At 36.6% G+C, this 14,847-nt stretch overlaps 1 protein-coding gene across 2 annotated transcripts in view; it reads right to left on the bottom strand.

Annotated features, from left to right (window-relative positions):
* Window positions 1–702: 702 nt before the first annotated feature.
* LOC133870878 (uncharacterized) overlaps window positions 703–14,847 on the bottom strand; it is a 30,304-nt gene continuing 16,159 nt past the window's right edge. For both annotated transcript variants that reach the window (XM_062308136.1, XM_062308145.1), the window contains 12 exons: window positions 10,400–10,489; window positions 10,147–10,222; window positions 8,934–9,030; window positions 8,782–8,851; window positions 8,516–8,692; window positions 8,310–8,432; window positions 6,159–6,242; window positions 4,855–5,039; window positions 4,506–4,644; window positions 4,351–4,410; window positions 3,007–3,078; window positions 703–1,108 (listed from right to left, as the gene is read on the bottom strand). In XM_062308136.1, the coding sequence (XP_062164120.1) occupies window positions 995–1,108; window positions 3,007–3,078; window positions 4,351–4,410; window positions 4,506–4,644; window positions 4,855–5,039; window positions 6,159–6,242; window positions 8,310–8,432; window positions 8,516–8,692; window positions 8,782–8,851; window positions 8,934–9,030; window positions 10,147–10,222; window positions 10,400–10,489 (1,287 nt within the window). In that variant the 3' untranslated portion in view covers window positions 703–994. The remainder of the gene's footprint in view (window positions 1,109–3,006; window positions 3,079–4,350; window positions 4,411–4,505; window positions 4,645–4,854; window positions 5,040–6,158; window positions 6,243–8,309; window positions 8,433–8,515; window positions 8,693–8,781; window positions 8,852–8,933; window positions 9,031–10,146; window positions 10,223–10,399; window positions 10,490–14,847) is intronic.

Below are 14,847 nucleotides of genomic sequence, written 5' to 3'. Positions count from 1 at the left end.
TGATTTGTTTCAAACAATGAATATTTAACATGCAATTAATGCAAAGAGCAAAGTGGTGTGATAGGTTTAAAATGTTTTGGATCCATTCAAACTACTGGGGTACATTTCTGGCTTATAAGAACTGAGAAAGTTATTCACGAACAAAATTTATGTGCCTCCACCTCCCAACATGCCATCATATATTTTGTACCTATCCCATTTTCTTCATCAAGCTTTGTAAGACATCAATGCCCCAAATCTGCCTCTTAATGTGCTGTAGACTAGGCAGAAATCCTAAGCCCTTTCACTTTGCTCCATACTTCATCAAGGTGGCTTGTTCTCTTCCGATATCTTCATTACTTCTCTAACATGACAACCAGAACCTCGTGCCATCATGCATTTTAGGTGTTTTGAATTCTTATGAAAAGCAGTTACCGGTTAATAACTGCCGGTCGCGGTTAACCACTAACCGGCCTAACGATGATTGTTTAAAATGAATAACCGCCTAAACCAATTGCAGTTAGGAAGGGATAACTACAACCGGTTGTACGCCTCTACTAAATGCACCATGTGATTAAAGCTACAAGTTAGTAAACATTTAACGCTCTCCAATCACACGACGACACGTGTTAAACAGTTGTAAAAAGAATTTTATGTTTAGCATTTTTTTTTTCTAATTTAAGAGCATCTTACACCAACACAATCATGATATGGGATTGAGGCTGTTCAAAATTATTAAATGCCTACTCATAAAATTGGAGAAAATTGTGTAACATTAGCACCCTTAGACACGGCACAACTAATGCCAGAAAATTATGTAGGGAGGGGGGGCGCTATTCTATAGAAGAGCTGCATTACAACAAGGCCTCTATCTCATCCGCTTAAAAAGGATGAAGAAGAAATTTCCTCCTAGGAATACATCAACACTACCAGGCCCCAGGAAAAAGGGGAAAAAAAAAGGGTGAAACTTGGGGTATTTCTTCAAGAAGAATAAATTAATGGAACACCTGTAAAATTAGTCCCCGAAACCAAATGGTGATTTTCTCCTACTTCCACCTTCTCCATACTGTTCGTTCCATTTCCTCAGCTCATTCATGCTTGAAGCATCATAGGCAACTGATGGCCCAACCTATACATCAGAATGAGACACCAATTAATGTTTCAGAAAGGATACTGCCTTTCACAGAAAACAAGTTTTTTTTTTTTTTTTTCCTAATCATTTTACAGAAAACATGTTGATGCTCAAATGAATGGTACAATTTAAATTTGACAAATGACGAATAGTGGCATATTCAATAAGAATGGCTAGGTCATTTTAAGAATATACAATAGGCAAAAAGTGATTAGAAAAATATATCAGACTACAATTTATTCTTAAAGGAAAGATCTACTCAAAAAATCATACAAAGAAGAGTTTTTGATTTAGTAATAACAGCAACAGGACAACCACTATACGGACATTTGCTTTAACACACTCACAGCAGGGGGCTTAGGCTCGGCATGAGAATTCACAAAGTGAATAGCTCAAGGTTACATTAAAACCTTTGAAAAGTCCCCCAGAACCAGTGGACAAAAAGGCAGATTCTGCATGTAAGCAGGAAGGGGGCAGAGTCCAAATGATAAGAGGATATCCTTATTTCTCTCATTGTCTCGCCTTAAAAGCAAGTGAAAACATTCCAGCCATACTCTATCACCTAGCTTAAACTATTCTCAACCCTTTTTGGCAATCAGCAGAAAAATCAAACTAAGATAAGATCATACAAAAAACCATTAAAAACAAGACCATCAACACCTAGTGCACTTGACTCGCACATAATGGCACATAATGCTAGTTGAGATTTATCTACTTTCCAATTATCATGTAATCCAGCAAACAATCCGACCTGTTGTCCATTATTCATACAAAAAAGAAAAGCTACCTTTGGCAGTACAATACAAGAGGTCAAAATAATTATAGACATAGGAAGGAGCCAGGTAATGCTTTGAACAATTGGGATAACGAGAGGGAAGGAGATCATCCAAAAGGTAAACTAGAGAATCAACAAGCAAATCATTTAAAAAGTTCGCCATGTCTCTGTTGCTGCTCTGATAAAGGCTAGTAATGGTGCTACCACGGTAAATACTTTACTTGAAGATAATGGTGTTGGAAATACATTCCCTGCTAATTAAGCCAACTCAAGCTGAAGAAACTTACTGAGAATAGCTCAGTCCTAAATCATTGACGTTTCTTTCTACAATAGATGTTGGTTACGTTTCTATATTTAATTGTTCTTGTTTATGAGTGAATGCTACTTGGAATAGTCCGTCTGGCCTTGAATAATAGACCTTAACCATGAAGTAAATCTTCTCACCCCACTTTGAGCGTATATCCCTCTTGGCACTTGCTTTTTTGGAATTAACCTCAGTAATTACCCCCAGTTCCTAACCAGACATATTCCTTCCATACAACAGAGTTCTGTGATGACTAGATAGGGATTTTAACTATTGTGCCTCTTCTGATTTCAGAAACTCAATTATTTGGCTTCTCTGTGAATATTTCTTTCTTAGCATCATCTATATAATTGCCAACTCCATATTTCTTGGCAAGTTGCACACACACTCTTGAGTTTTGAACCCACAACTTCCCTCTACCTTGTTCTTTACAAGGGGAAGCACCATTTCAACTAGAGCTTATTGGCAATGAACTTCATACAATTAGATCACCAAGTAGAACAACTTCTAAAAGATACTCAGTAGCATGATTTAAATCTGAGATGTATACCATGTTGAATACATTTCTTTTCTCATTCAACAACAACAACAACAACAAAAAAACAATAAACAATAAACAAATCTTAATGCAGAAAACTGAAAACTATCCATATAATAACAACTACTACAAAGTAACAACACTGATGATGATAATTATAAAAATAACAATAGTCATAATAGACACTTATCAAAAAAAAAAAAACAATAATCATAATAGCCATACTAATAATAACAACAACAATAATAGTAATAAAGTTCAAATTTTAAATTTCCCACCTTGGCTTTTGACTGAATAAAGTCATCCAAACTAAGTGGTCGTAAGACTGGAGCTAGATCACTTTTGCCTTCCTGTAAAAAAAATTAAAATAAATTCCAAAAGTGGACAAAAGAAACTTAGAAATTTTTTTTAATATATTTTTTTATGAAGAAAAGTAAAAATTAATTGACAAAATGATAATTTTTTTTTTCTTTTTTCTTTTCTTTTTTTTTTTTAATATATTGGTAGTAATGCAAAACATAAGCAGGCATTAGGTAACGGGAAATTTTGTGGGAAAGGGAAACTTTCTGATCATGGATTCACAATTGCCTAAATGGTAATTCAAACAACTAGATGGAACCAATGACAGTGTGGTTTGCGGGGCTTCACAAGTCATCTCAGTCCAAGGCGGAAGGAGTTTAAACCATCTTTTGAGATAACATAACCACAGCACAAAGGAACTATTATTCCTATTCAATAGAGACACAAAAATAGTGAAATGGAGGAAGGGGGGAGAAAAAGAGTGGGAGAGGGAACAATGTGGTTTATCTGATTACATCTTTCATTAATAAGTTACACGTGCAACTAGTGGCTGTTGAACCCATGATCACACCTCCATCATGTTCTTTCAAGGGGAAGAGATGCCATTTGAAGTGGAGCTCATTCTAATTACATTTTACAGAAAGATTATTCTACATGCATCATGGTATAGTACATGCTCCCCAATTTGATAGAAAACTTTTCATAACATCCCCAAGATTAGATAATATCAATGAGCTCTGACCCAAATATTACTCTCCCATAAGAATGGGTTGGAGGGTAAAGTTTTGAGTTAAAAACCCATCAGGTGCATGGAACTTATCAATTCAAAAAACAACTATTAAATGCTAAGGTTAAATTCTGATTACACAAGTGGAAAAGATGGAAAAAAGAAGGAAAACAAACAAGTTTGATTAGAGTTTGGGCACAGGCTAGAGAACCCATACCCATCTTAGAGAGAGAGAGAGAGGAGGAAGAAAAAAAGAATGAAAGAAATTTGGAGGAACATTCCATATATACTTTGAGGGCAACCAGAGCCAAATAATCAATTTTTTTTTTTTTTGATAAGTACCAGAGCCAAATAATCAATGTCATAAACTTTCAGTATATTGTTCCTCAAATTCACTAAGCGTATTGTTGGTCTTCGGAAGCAACTATAACACAATATTCTCCACAAAACCCAACTTATCAATGAAATTTTATCTTTCACTGAAAGATTTGTGACTGATTCATTTCTAATTCGTGTAGCTTGCTCCACAGATTGGAAATGAGAACATAGGTTGAATGTTAAAAAATTACTCAAGATAACATCTAAAGGCACATACCTTCTTTTCTTCCTCTAAAAGTTCTTGGACAGGTCTATATGATGCAGCAATACAGAGATTCTGTGGCAAAAAAAAAAGGGGGAACGAAGAAGAAAAGGTATGAGACATCGAACATTTTTGGAATTTCTGAAAGAAAATTATCATCGGTGCATTACCTTCAAATCACTACCGGAGTATCCCTCTGTTGCGTAAGCAAGTTTGTCAAAATGAAAATCAGGTTCTAGATTCTCTTGCGAAAGAAAAATTCTCAAAATCTTCATACGATTTTCAGCATCTGGTAAGTCCACATATATCCTAAATAGAGTGCAAACATAAATCAATTAGCAACTTGTTGATTTTTTACTACTTCCCGAACACCAGGCTCTTTAGCACAAATATATTAGCGAATAAAGCATCTGCAGCTCATATGCAGTGCACAGGAATTATTTTGATCCACAAATAACAGAACAACTAGCCATCTATAGTCCTTCAATCTCGAAAAGCATTTTTAATGAGCAATCTTACCTTCTTGGTAAGCGACGAATGACAGCATCATCAAGGTCAAAAGGTCGATTAGTGGCACCAAGAATGAGGATTCTTTGGCTGTCTTTCGACCTCAATCCATCCCAAGCTGCCATGAACTCGTTTCTCATTCTTCTAGTTGCCTCATGCTCAAAGGCACCACCACGAGCACCAAGCAGACTGTCAACCTAGGACACAAAATGTAATATCTAAAGGAAACAAAAAAGAAACATATTGAACAGATTATTACTGAATCATTATCTGAAAAATCTACCGACAGAAGAAATTTATATATATATATATTTACGCATATCTCATGTAATTTTAAAACGTCAAATTGATTGCATACAGTAGATATGGAAAAGAGTACAAGATTAAAAAATAAAAAATAAAAATAAAAAGTTTGCAACTACCAGAACACTTTTTTTTTTTTTTGATGAATTACCAGAAAGCATTTTATAGGGCACTTTTGTCCATCTCAAGTACTTAGGTTGGTTCAACATTTCTCCCACATCTATTTCTATATGGAGGAATACTCATTTTCCCTTGTGATTTTTTGTTAATGATGATATTCCCAAAATTCTAACTTCTCCAGAAAGTAAGAGCTTTGATACATAATTAGTATTTTTGAAACTTAAAAAAAAATAAATCACATATATCTTAAAGATTTTGCATTATTTTTTATGTCAGCCATGTTAGCAAAATTACCCATATTTGTTTCAAACAGGTTACATGATCTTAATTTCTTGTTTAAACGAAACTTCTGCAATTTTTTATTTTTTTTAATAAGTAATTGCCCCAAGGAGAGGGGGAGGGAAAGATTCGAACTAGCGACCTTTGTTTCATGAGACATGGTCCCTAGCCGATTTTGTTATCCCTTGGAGTTACTTCTGCAATTTGAACAAAAGGTGAATGAAAGGGCCAAAGGGGCATAGTGTTTGTGACATGAAAAAAATACAGAAGACTATTGTTCAATGATTAGTTTTAATGATTTAGCTCCTTTGGTGATTAGTTTTAATGATTTTCTTGTTATTTTTTCTCCTTCCAGTTAGGTGTTTTTCTTGTATACTTTCATGTAGCGCTTTTAATGATATTTCAATTACTATTTTAAAAAAAAAAAATAGAAAAGCTATGTCAGGATGTTTGTAAGACCCCCACCAAAGATTTCGTTGAGGGCTAGCGTCAGACGGGGCCACAGGTGCATTCAAAGAACTTATGTAGATCTCTCAATCTCTCTGAAATTAAACATTTTCATTACAGAAACCAACCTCATCGTTTCCTACATGAATTTCATAAGGGAAACTCACCTCATCAACAAATATAATGACAGGAGCGAGCTTGCTGGCAAAGGAGAAGAGAGCCTTGGTAAGCTTTTCAGCATCTCCAAACCACTGTATCAGTAAAAGTTACAGATCTGTAAATATCTTTCATGCATAATAGACAGATAACCGCTCCCCACCCCAAAAAACAAATCCTTTTTTCTTTACATGGTAATTTGGGCTACAGTCCACAGGCAAAAGATAACCCAATTTGTTCACACACCATCAAGAAACCAGTCCAGCTAGTATGCATTACTCAATCTACCACTTAAAAGGGGCACCAAAAAGTTTTTTTTTAAAAATAAATAAATAAATAAATAAAACACAAATAATTATCACCATCCTACCAATGGGCACCAAAAGACTCTTATCGCTCATAAGAGGTGTATAGATGAGAGAGACCAGAAAAGAACACAGCCTTGCTTAAGTAATATACTCAAGGCTGTGCCTGGAAAGTTACAAATTATAATAAAGAACAGAAATATTAGAGAAATCGTAAAAGAAAAGAAAAGGGATATTCTATAAAGTTCTAAAAAATTGTGCATCTGTTGTGTCCCATTGGACACATCCTTAATGAATTTCAAAGATAAAAAGAGTATTATTGTTATCAATGCTGACGTTGTTGTCATCATCTTGACCTCTTTTTTCTTTTTCTTAATTTTTTTTTCTCGGACAGAGTTTGAAGTCAAAATTTTTGTCATCTATATAAAATAAAGGGGTAAAATGAAAAGGTCAAAAAAAAAAAAAAAAAAAAAGAAGCCAAGTAATACTTCACCTCGTCCAGTCAAAGTCAAGAAATGCCTCTGGCTTAGAATAGGCAACATGGACTCCAACAGACCAACAGGCACAACAGAGAGATTAAAGACAGGCACAAATTTTTATCAAAGCAGTTGCCTCCAGAGATTTCATTCATTGAAGGAGTGCCTCTCTTTTTTCATTTATTGGTAACTTAAGCAAGTATTTAAGTGGATCTTGAACCCCCAATCTTACTCTCCACGCCATTCTTATGGAGGAAGAAGGTGTAATTTGAACGCATAAACTTGTAAGCTATGATAACTGGTTTGCTGAAAACTGATCTTTAAGATAGACAAGCATGCCTTCCCTAAATTAAGCATAATAAAAAAGAAAACAGAAAAAGTGAAAAGCAGACCACACAGAAATCAAAGACTTCTTGTGTACTAGGGTTGCGCCCCTCTGTGCTTTTTAATGAATTCTTACTTATAAAAAAAAATAAAAAATAAAAAATAAAAAATAAAAAAAATCAAAGACTGAAAAGAATTTCTTGAAGGATCAATGAATTTCCAATTCCCCCCACAGTATCAGCAAAGCCTTAAATCTCCAATTGCCCCACTCAATACATGTTTATGCAACTGAAACTAAAACTAATTCAAAAAGATGCATGATTGTCCATTTTTTTTATAAGTAAGAAAACTCTATTAAATAAAGCGTAAACCAAAAACAAACTACAAAAGGACCCAACTAAGAACAAGACCACCCACTACCCGCCAAAGCACAACAAGCCTACAACATATGCACCTTGCCTTTCCTATGCCTAGAGGGAACTTTATAGCACTAAAGAAGATCAAAGTACACAAAATCACACCATTAGATTTACAATCCCATGGGAACAAGTTTATGCTGAAACGAGCCCTCCAATGGTTCTCATTTTTAGCAGATAGTATACCAAATGACTGGTTTACATTGAATGACACCATTTATTAGAAATACTTTTGTTCAATAACCCGGATCAAGGTTTTCAGGAGGCAAGAGGAGGTAAATCAACTTTATTCATTATTCATTTCCAAGAAAACGAAAGCAGCATACTTCAAACAAAACACACGGACATACACATGCAGAAATACATTTTAAATACAAAGCAATTTAAGAGAGAATGTAATTGTAAACTATTCTTGTACAATCTCCAACACGAATTTTATAGCTATCATGAGGTTGAGGATTGTGTGAACTTAGTTACCCCTTCACCCACCCCAAGAACAGCTAAAACAGCCAACAAGACATAAAGGCATAGAGAATAGCAATGAAATAGAACTTGAATACCATAAATTTTACGAAGCATGGCTAGTGTTTTTATCCTAAAAGATCTAGTATAATGGATCCAGAAAATCCTTTCCTGCATACCTTTGATGTAAGAGTTGAACCAGTTATGCTGATAAAGTTTGCCCCAGCTTCTGTTGCAAGAGCCTTGGCAAGGAGAGTTTTCCCAGTTCCAGGAGGCCCAAAAAGTAATATTCCTTTGCAAGGCTGAGAAAAGCATTCGCAAAATCACATTGAAAATGCATACCACCAGCCCTTATCAAAATGCATATAAGGCAGAAAATCAATACCCGCAACAAGTTTCCATGAGAAAACAGCTCTGGTCTCCTCATTGGAAGAATGACAAGTTCATTTAGTGCCTTCTTCACATCTTCCAAAGCACCTATATCCTGAAACTTGACACCAATTTCACCAGGGGGTACCACTGCTGAAACAAAGTTGCTCTCATATTCATCCTTTGCAATGTTCTGTCATAATTTGTACGTCAGAAATATACATGACATACAAAGCCTCTAATATTTCTTTTTGCATATTGAATGTGAATGATGAAACATGCCTTCAAACTTTGTGAGGGCTTTCGAGATAAAGCTTCTTGCTCCTTCAACCTCAAAATTGATATTTCAAGGCTTCACACACATAAGACCAACAGTAAGCTTCAAGGTTGCATCAAACCTTAATGATTTTTAGTGAAAGAAAGAATGCATATACCTTTCACGTGGTAGATACAATCTTTCCCCCTTTATCAATGGAAGTGGACAGTTCGACAAGTAATTATTTTTAGCCCAGCCAACAACTTTCTCAGCTTCTGCAAACAAAACTTATAATGATGATCTTCATACATAAATGGATCGCAATTGAGAACAAGACATCAGTGACAATTATGGATGTGAAACTATCCTGAGCTAAATGACAAGCCTTACAAACACTGACTCCAGATAACATCTACATTTTCTAGACTAGGACAGTTTAGTCATACACAGAGGGACTTAACAAATGCCACACTAGCCTCCAAGCATAATTTTTCAAGTACGCAGCACATATGGAGACATAAAACACAGTTTTTATTTATCCTTCCCCCTTTTCCTTTTCATTTTTTTTCCCGGGGGCGGGGGCGGGGGGAGAGAGAGAGAGAGAGAGAAGGGGGGCAGGGGTAGGGATAGTGGGCCAGTTAAAGTCCACATCAAGTAACAAAACTGTTAAGGATATGATAGTCAACTCACATCACATACCTGGATCCCACTCAGCAGCCGCCTCTATCAACTCAACCTCACTCATAAACAGCACACAAACCCTAGACCAATCAGCCATGAATCAAGGCAATCTTCCCCAACAAACACACAATCTGATATCCTCTCCATATCAAACCTACAGCTAGCATTATTCTCTCACAACTTTTCTCATGTAACTCAACGGCTATATTGCCATATTTACTTTCCTAGAATAGAATGATCATTACATTATGTAATCTATGACAGTGTATCATGCCTTATACACGGCATATTATACCCTTGTAAATCCTTATAAATATTACATCAATACTAAACCCTAAGCATCAAGTGCTTAAGGCCCTTTTCACCCTAGTTTTTTATTTAGTTTACAAAAACTCTATAAGGTCTTGCATTCCAACTATCAACTGATAGATTTTTTTTCCCCTATTAACTCCATCCACAGTGAAGACCACCTTCCTTCATCAAGATAGTGCTGCATCTGATTCTAATATGTAAAGTTCATCTCTCAAACTAACTTTTACTGACTTACCACGTATCCATCTACTATTGCTACATGAGCACTCTCATGGTGTAAATGGAGAAAACTTTTCAGTATTTAACATCAACAGGATGATACTTGCAAATAGGAATATAACACTGCAGTTTCTTAACAAACGGCAACTACAAAAGGTATGTCTATACTAGTTTCTTACTTCTTTTTGTCAATATCACACCATCTGTATTTACATGCAATAGGTCCATGCATGACAGCTCATGTTCGTCAAGAACCTGCATACACAACCTCAGCAGTCAATCACACAGGTCAAATAGGTTATTAGATCAAAAACCTTAGGCACTACAAAATTAAAAATTCAGAAGTGAAATAGAGTCCATAAAAAATTACAAGTAAATATATATAAAAAATGCCACCTTTCACTCAAAACAACTTTAGTACTAGCTCCATACCTTATGCAATTCATTCAAATTGCTTCGTGTTATCACAATCCTCCTGTCTTCTTCAACCTGTTTATTGAATGTTCTAAGGATATCCTCCTCCTGCAAATAGCAGGAAAAAATTGAAAGATAAAGATTGTGACAACCACAATAAATTATATGCGTGATTTGAAAGAAACAGTTAGTTTAAAAAGTTATAGTAACAGATGAGAGCTGAAAGATAAATAAGTCTAAATGGATGTGAAACATAAAAGCTTATAATTAAACAAAAGCATCAATTGTGTCAATTGTGGTTTCACTTTTTTTTTTTTTTTTTTTTTTTGATAAGGTCAATTGTTGTTTCACTTGATGTATAATGTTTCAAGTTAGATATGTTTCATTTGCCAAGAAAAAATAATGTCTTTCTACGACTGGAAGCCTTTTTTTTTTGGGCAAAGCAAATACCTATGTAGTGGGAGGACTAACGTACAGTCTGTGTGCTAAAGGACGCCCTTAAAATTAAAAATCAATGCATAAAAAATACAAAAAAGGAAAAAAAAAAAATATGCTTCTGTAGTAGACATCCAATGAACCAACAAACTCAAAACCAAAGTATAAGTCCAAGAAACATAGCTAAATCAAAAACAAAGTTGAAATGGGTCCACCAGGATATACCTAGACATAGCAAGCACTAAAAGATACCCAAATGCTTTGATTACAATTACCGTGCTCCCACATATTCCCTCCAAACTAATTTCTCTTACCGAACACCTACCATGATTACCAATTGCTCAATATACAACAAGCAATTAGGTATTAGATTCAGTACACATTATTGCTAAAGTTTTAGCAAATAGATTGAAGACAGTTATGGAGAAGGTCATTTCCCAATCATAGAGTGCCTTTATCAAAGGTAGGCAAATCCTGGATCCGATCCTTATTGCCAAAGAATGCCTTGATATTAGATCAAGATCTGGGGAGCCAGGCATAATTTGTAAAATGGATCTAGAAAAAGCCTATGATCATGTTAATTGGGATTTCCTTTTGTATATGATGAGAAGGTGTGGCTTTGGGGGAAAATGGTGCTCGTGGATAGCTCATTGTATCTCCTCTGTGCGGTTCTCGGTGTTAGTAAATAGCTCTCCTAATGGTTTTTTTAGTAGCTCCCGTGGGTTGAGACAAGGGGATCCTCTTTCACCCTTGCTGTTTGTTTTTGTGATGGAGGCTCTAAATCGCATGATTTTCAGTTGCAATCAATGGGGGTTTGCTAGAAGGCTTCAAAGTAGGCAATGCCTCTTTCTCTCATCTTTTGTTTACCGATGATACTCTAATTTTTTGCAGTGCTCATTCTTCTCAGTTGCATTATCTGCGAAGCATGTTCCTTCTTTTTGAAGCTGCTTCAGGCTTGAAGGTTAATTTGGCTAAGTCAAAGTTAATTCTTGTGGGGTATGTTGATCGAGTGGAAAGTTTGGCTAGAATCTTAGGGTGTGGGGTTGTCACTCTGCCAGTGAAGTATTTGAGTCTTCCATTGGGGGCTTCCTATAAGTCTATTCATATTTGGGATGGTGTTATTGAGAAGATAGAATGTCGGTTGGCTAGTTGGAAAAGGTTATACCTTTCCAAGGGTGGTAGAATCACCCCTATCAAGAGTACCATCGCCAATATACCCACGTATTATTTGTCCCTCTTCCCTCTCCCGACAAGTGTTGTTGTTCGCATTGAGAAGCTTCAACGGGATTTTTAATGGGGTCGGCTTGAAGAAGAGTTCAAATATCATTTGGTGAGTTGGTCTAAGGTTTCTTCTCAAATTTCAGAGGGTGGGCTGGGTATCAAGAATTTGTTGATGTTTAACCGCGCTTTGTTAGGAAAATGGTTATGGCGTTACGAGATTGAGAGAAAAGCTTGGTGGAGAGTTGAAATGGATTCTAAGTTTGGTAGTTTATTAGGTGGGTGGTGCTTCCTTGAGCTCGTAGGTGCCTTTGGGGTGGGGTTGTGAAAGAATATCAGGAAAGGGTGGGAGACATTCTCAGGGTTCTCTAGATTTAAGGTGGGGGACGGGGCTAGGACCAAGTTTTGGCAAGACCTATGGTGCGGGGATTCAGTTCTTAAGGAAGCTTTTCCTGCTTTCCTTTGCCTCAGTTGCGGAGAATCTGGAGTTTCTGGGCAGTTCCAATCAATGGAACATGAGCTTTTCGAGAGAGGCGCATAATTGGAAAGTGGATGTCTTTGCTTTCTTTTTCCAGGTGTTGCACACAGTCTTTGTGAGAAAAGGTAGTGACGATAGGCTTTGCTGGGTCTCTTCCAAAAGAGGTTTGTTCAAGATCAAGTCTTCCTTTAGCTCTTTGGCTAGTACTGAAGGTAGTTGTTTCCCTTGGAAGAGTGTGTGGCAAACTCAGGCTCTTTCGAGAGCGGCTATTTTTGCGTAGTCGGCGGCCCTTGGCAAGATCCTTACTTTGGATAATCTCAAGAAGAGGCAAGTTATTATGGTACATAGATGCTGCATGTGCAAAAGAAGTGGGGAATCAATGGATCACCTCCTTCTTCATTGCAATATGGCTTCCGCTTTATGGAGTGCTCTCTTTATTCACTTTGGTTTGTCTTGGGTTATACTTAGTAGTGTTATCGATCTGTTTGCTTGTTGGTGGATGTCTGGAAGGCCAAGAAGTGCTGCGATTTGGAAGATGGTGCCGATTTGCCTTTTTTGGTGTTTATGGAAGGAAAGAAATATTAAGTGTTTCGAGGATTTAGAGAGATCCTTAAGAGGATATTTTAACGTAGATTTTTTTTTTGATAAGTAAGAATAGTTTTATTGAAAGCGTAAGGCGCCCCTACGTATACTAGAAATATACAACAGGAAACACCTAACTAGAAAGCGAAAAAGAAGCAAGAAATTCAGCAAAGTTGAGTGATAATGGGTACAAATAAGCCATCGACCAGACATACAAGGTATGGAGAAACAACTCTAACACCTCCTCTAGGGAGCTCTCTAGATTCTCAAAACACCTAAGGTTTCTTTCTCTCCAAATACACCAAAAAAGGCAAATAGGCACCATCTTCCAAGAAGTAGCGCTCCCAGATCTCCCAGACTTCCACCAACAAGCAACTAAGTCAAGTACACTCCTAGGCATGACCCAAGAAATACCAAAGCGAGAGAAAATGTTGTTCCATAGAGCTGAAGCCACATCACAATGCAGAAGAATATGGTCCACTGATTCCCCATCCCGCTTGCAAAGACAGCATCTATCAACAATAATTATGTGCCTCTTCCTGAGATTGTCTAAGGTAAGAATTCTGCCTAGAGCTGAAGACCAAGTGAAGAAAGCTGCCCTCGGGGGAGCCTGAGACCGCCACACACTCTTCCATGGGAACCGACTACCTCTAGAACACATCATAGAACCAAAATAAGACTTCACCCTGAACACACCTGTCTTGGACGAGACCCATTTTAGACAATCTGCCCTCTCATTATTCACCTTGGTAGAGTCCAGCACCTGGAAACGTAGATTTTTCATCTTTGTATCTTTGGACAGTGGCTTTTATGTTCCCATTATCGCTTAGTTTTATCGATTTTCTTGCTCGCTTTTCTCTTTCCAGTTAGGTGTTTCCTTTTGTATACTTTCGGTGTACTTAGGAGCGCCTTACGCTTTTAATAAGACTGATTAATACTTATAAAAAAAAAAAGTAACAAAAGATTTATGCCACTCTTTTTAATTTGTTTGGTGTTGATTGTGTTGCCTAGAAAGGTGGGAGAGTTGTTGGTGAGTTGGGGAGGTCAAGAGGGGAGTCGTAACATTTTGGAAGATTGGAGGTTGGCTCATTTATGTTTAATGTGGTGTATTTGGAGAGAGGGGAATGCACGTAACTTTTAAGATAGAGAGACTTTGGTAGTAGAGCTGAAAAAGATTATTTTCAACTCATGGACAGCAGCACATAATTGTTTGCTTATTTCTAGTTTTGCTGAGTTTTTGTACTGTTGTTCTTCTTTTTCTCCTGAATAGAGAGCTCTCTTGTATATTTCATGTGTACTAAGGTTGCACATGAAACAGTAAACATGAAAACAGCTTCTCTCTATAAGATCCTTTTCTTTTATAAGTAAAAAATTAAATTAAGAAAAAATTAAAATCTATAGAGAGAAGCTTTTTTTTTGATAAGTAATTTAAAATTCAATAAAAAAGCGCAGAGGGGCGCAACCCTAATACACGGGAAGTATACAAGAGAGCCCCTAAACAGGAGGAACAACTAATAAATTAAGAAAGTCTACAAAAATCTATAGAGAGAAGCTTTCCACCCTGCCTCTTTTCTCCGCCACTCCCCAAGGAGGAGGGAAGAGTTCTTCCCTTCCCCCCCCCCACCCCTTTCTCCTTTTTTTCCTCTTCTTCTTCCCCTTCTCCTTTTCTCTCGTTGCTTCTCCTTTTTTATCTTTTATTTTTCCTTGTTTTGCAAGCCACATTTGCTGTTTTCCACCATCCTCCACCACCCAC

Source organism: Alnus glutinosa, chromosome 1, assembly GCF_958979055.1.
Source record: "Alnus glutinosa chromosome 1, dhAlnGlut1.1, whole genome shotgun sequence".
In the NCBI taxonomy this organism is placed as follows: domain Eukaryota; kingdom Viridiplantae; phylum Streptophyta; class Magnoliopsida; order Fagales; family Betulaceae; genus Alnus; species Alnus glutinosa.
This window is presented reverse-complemented; position numbering and strand designations above follow the sequence as displayed.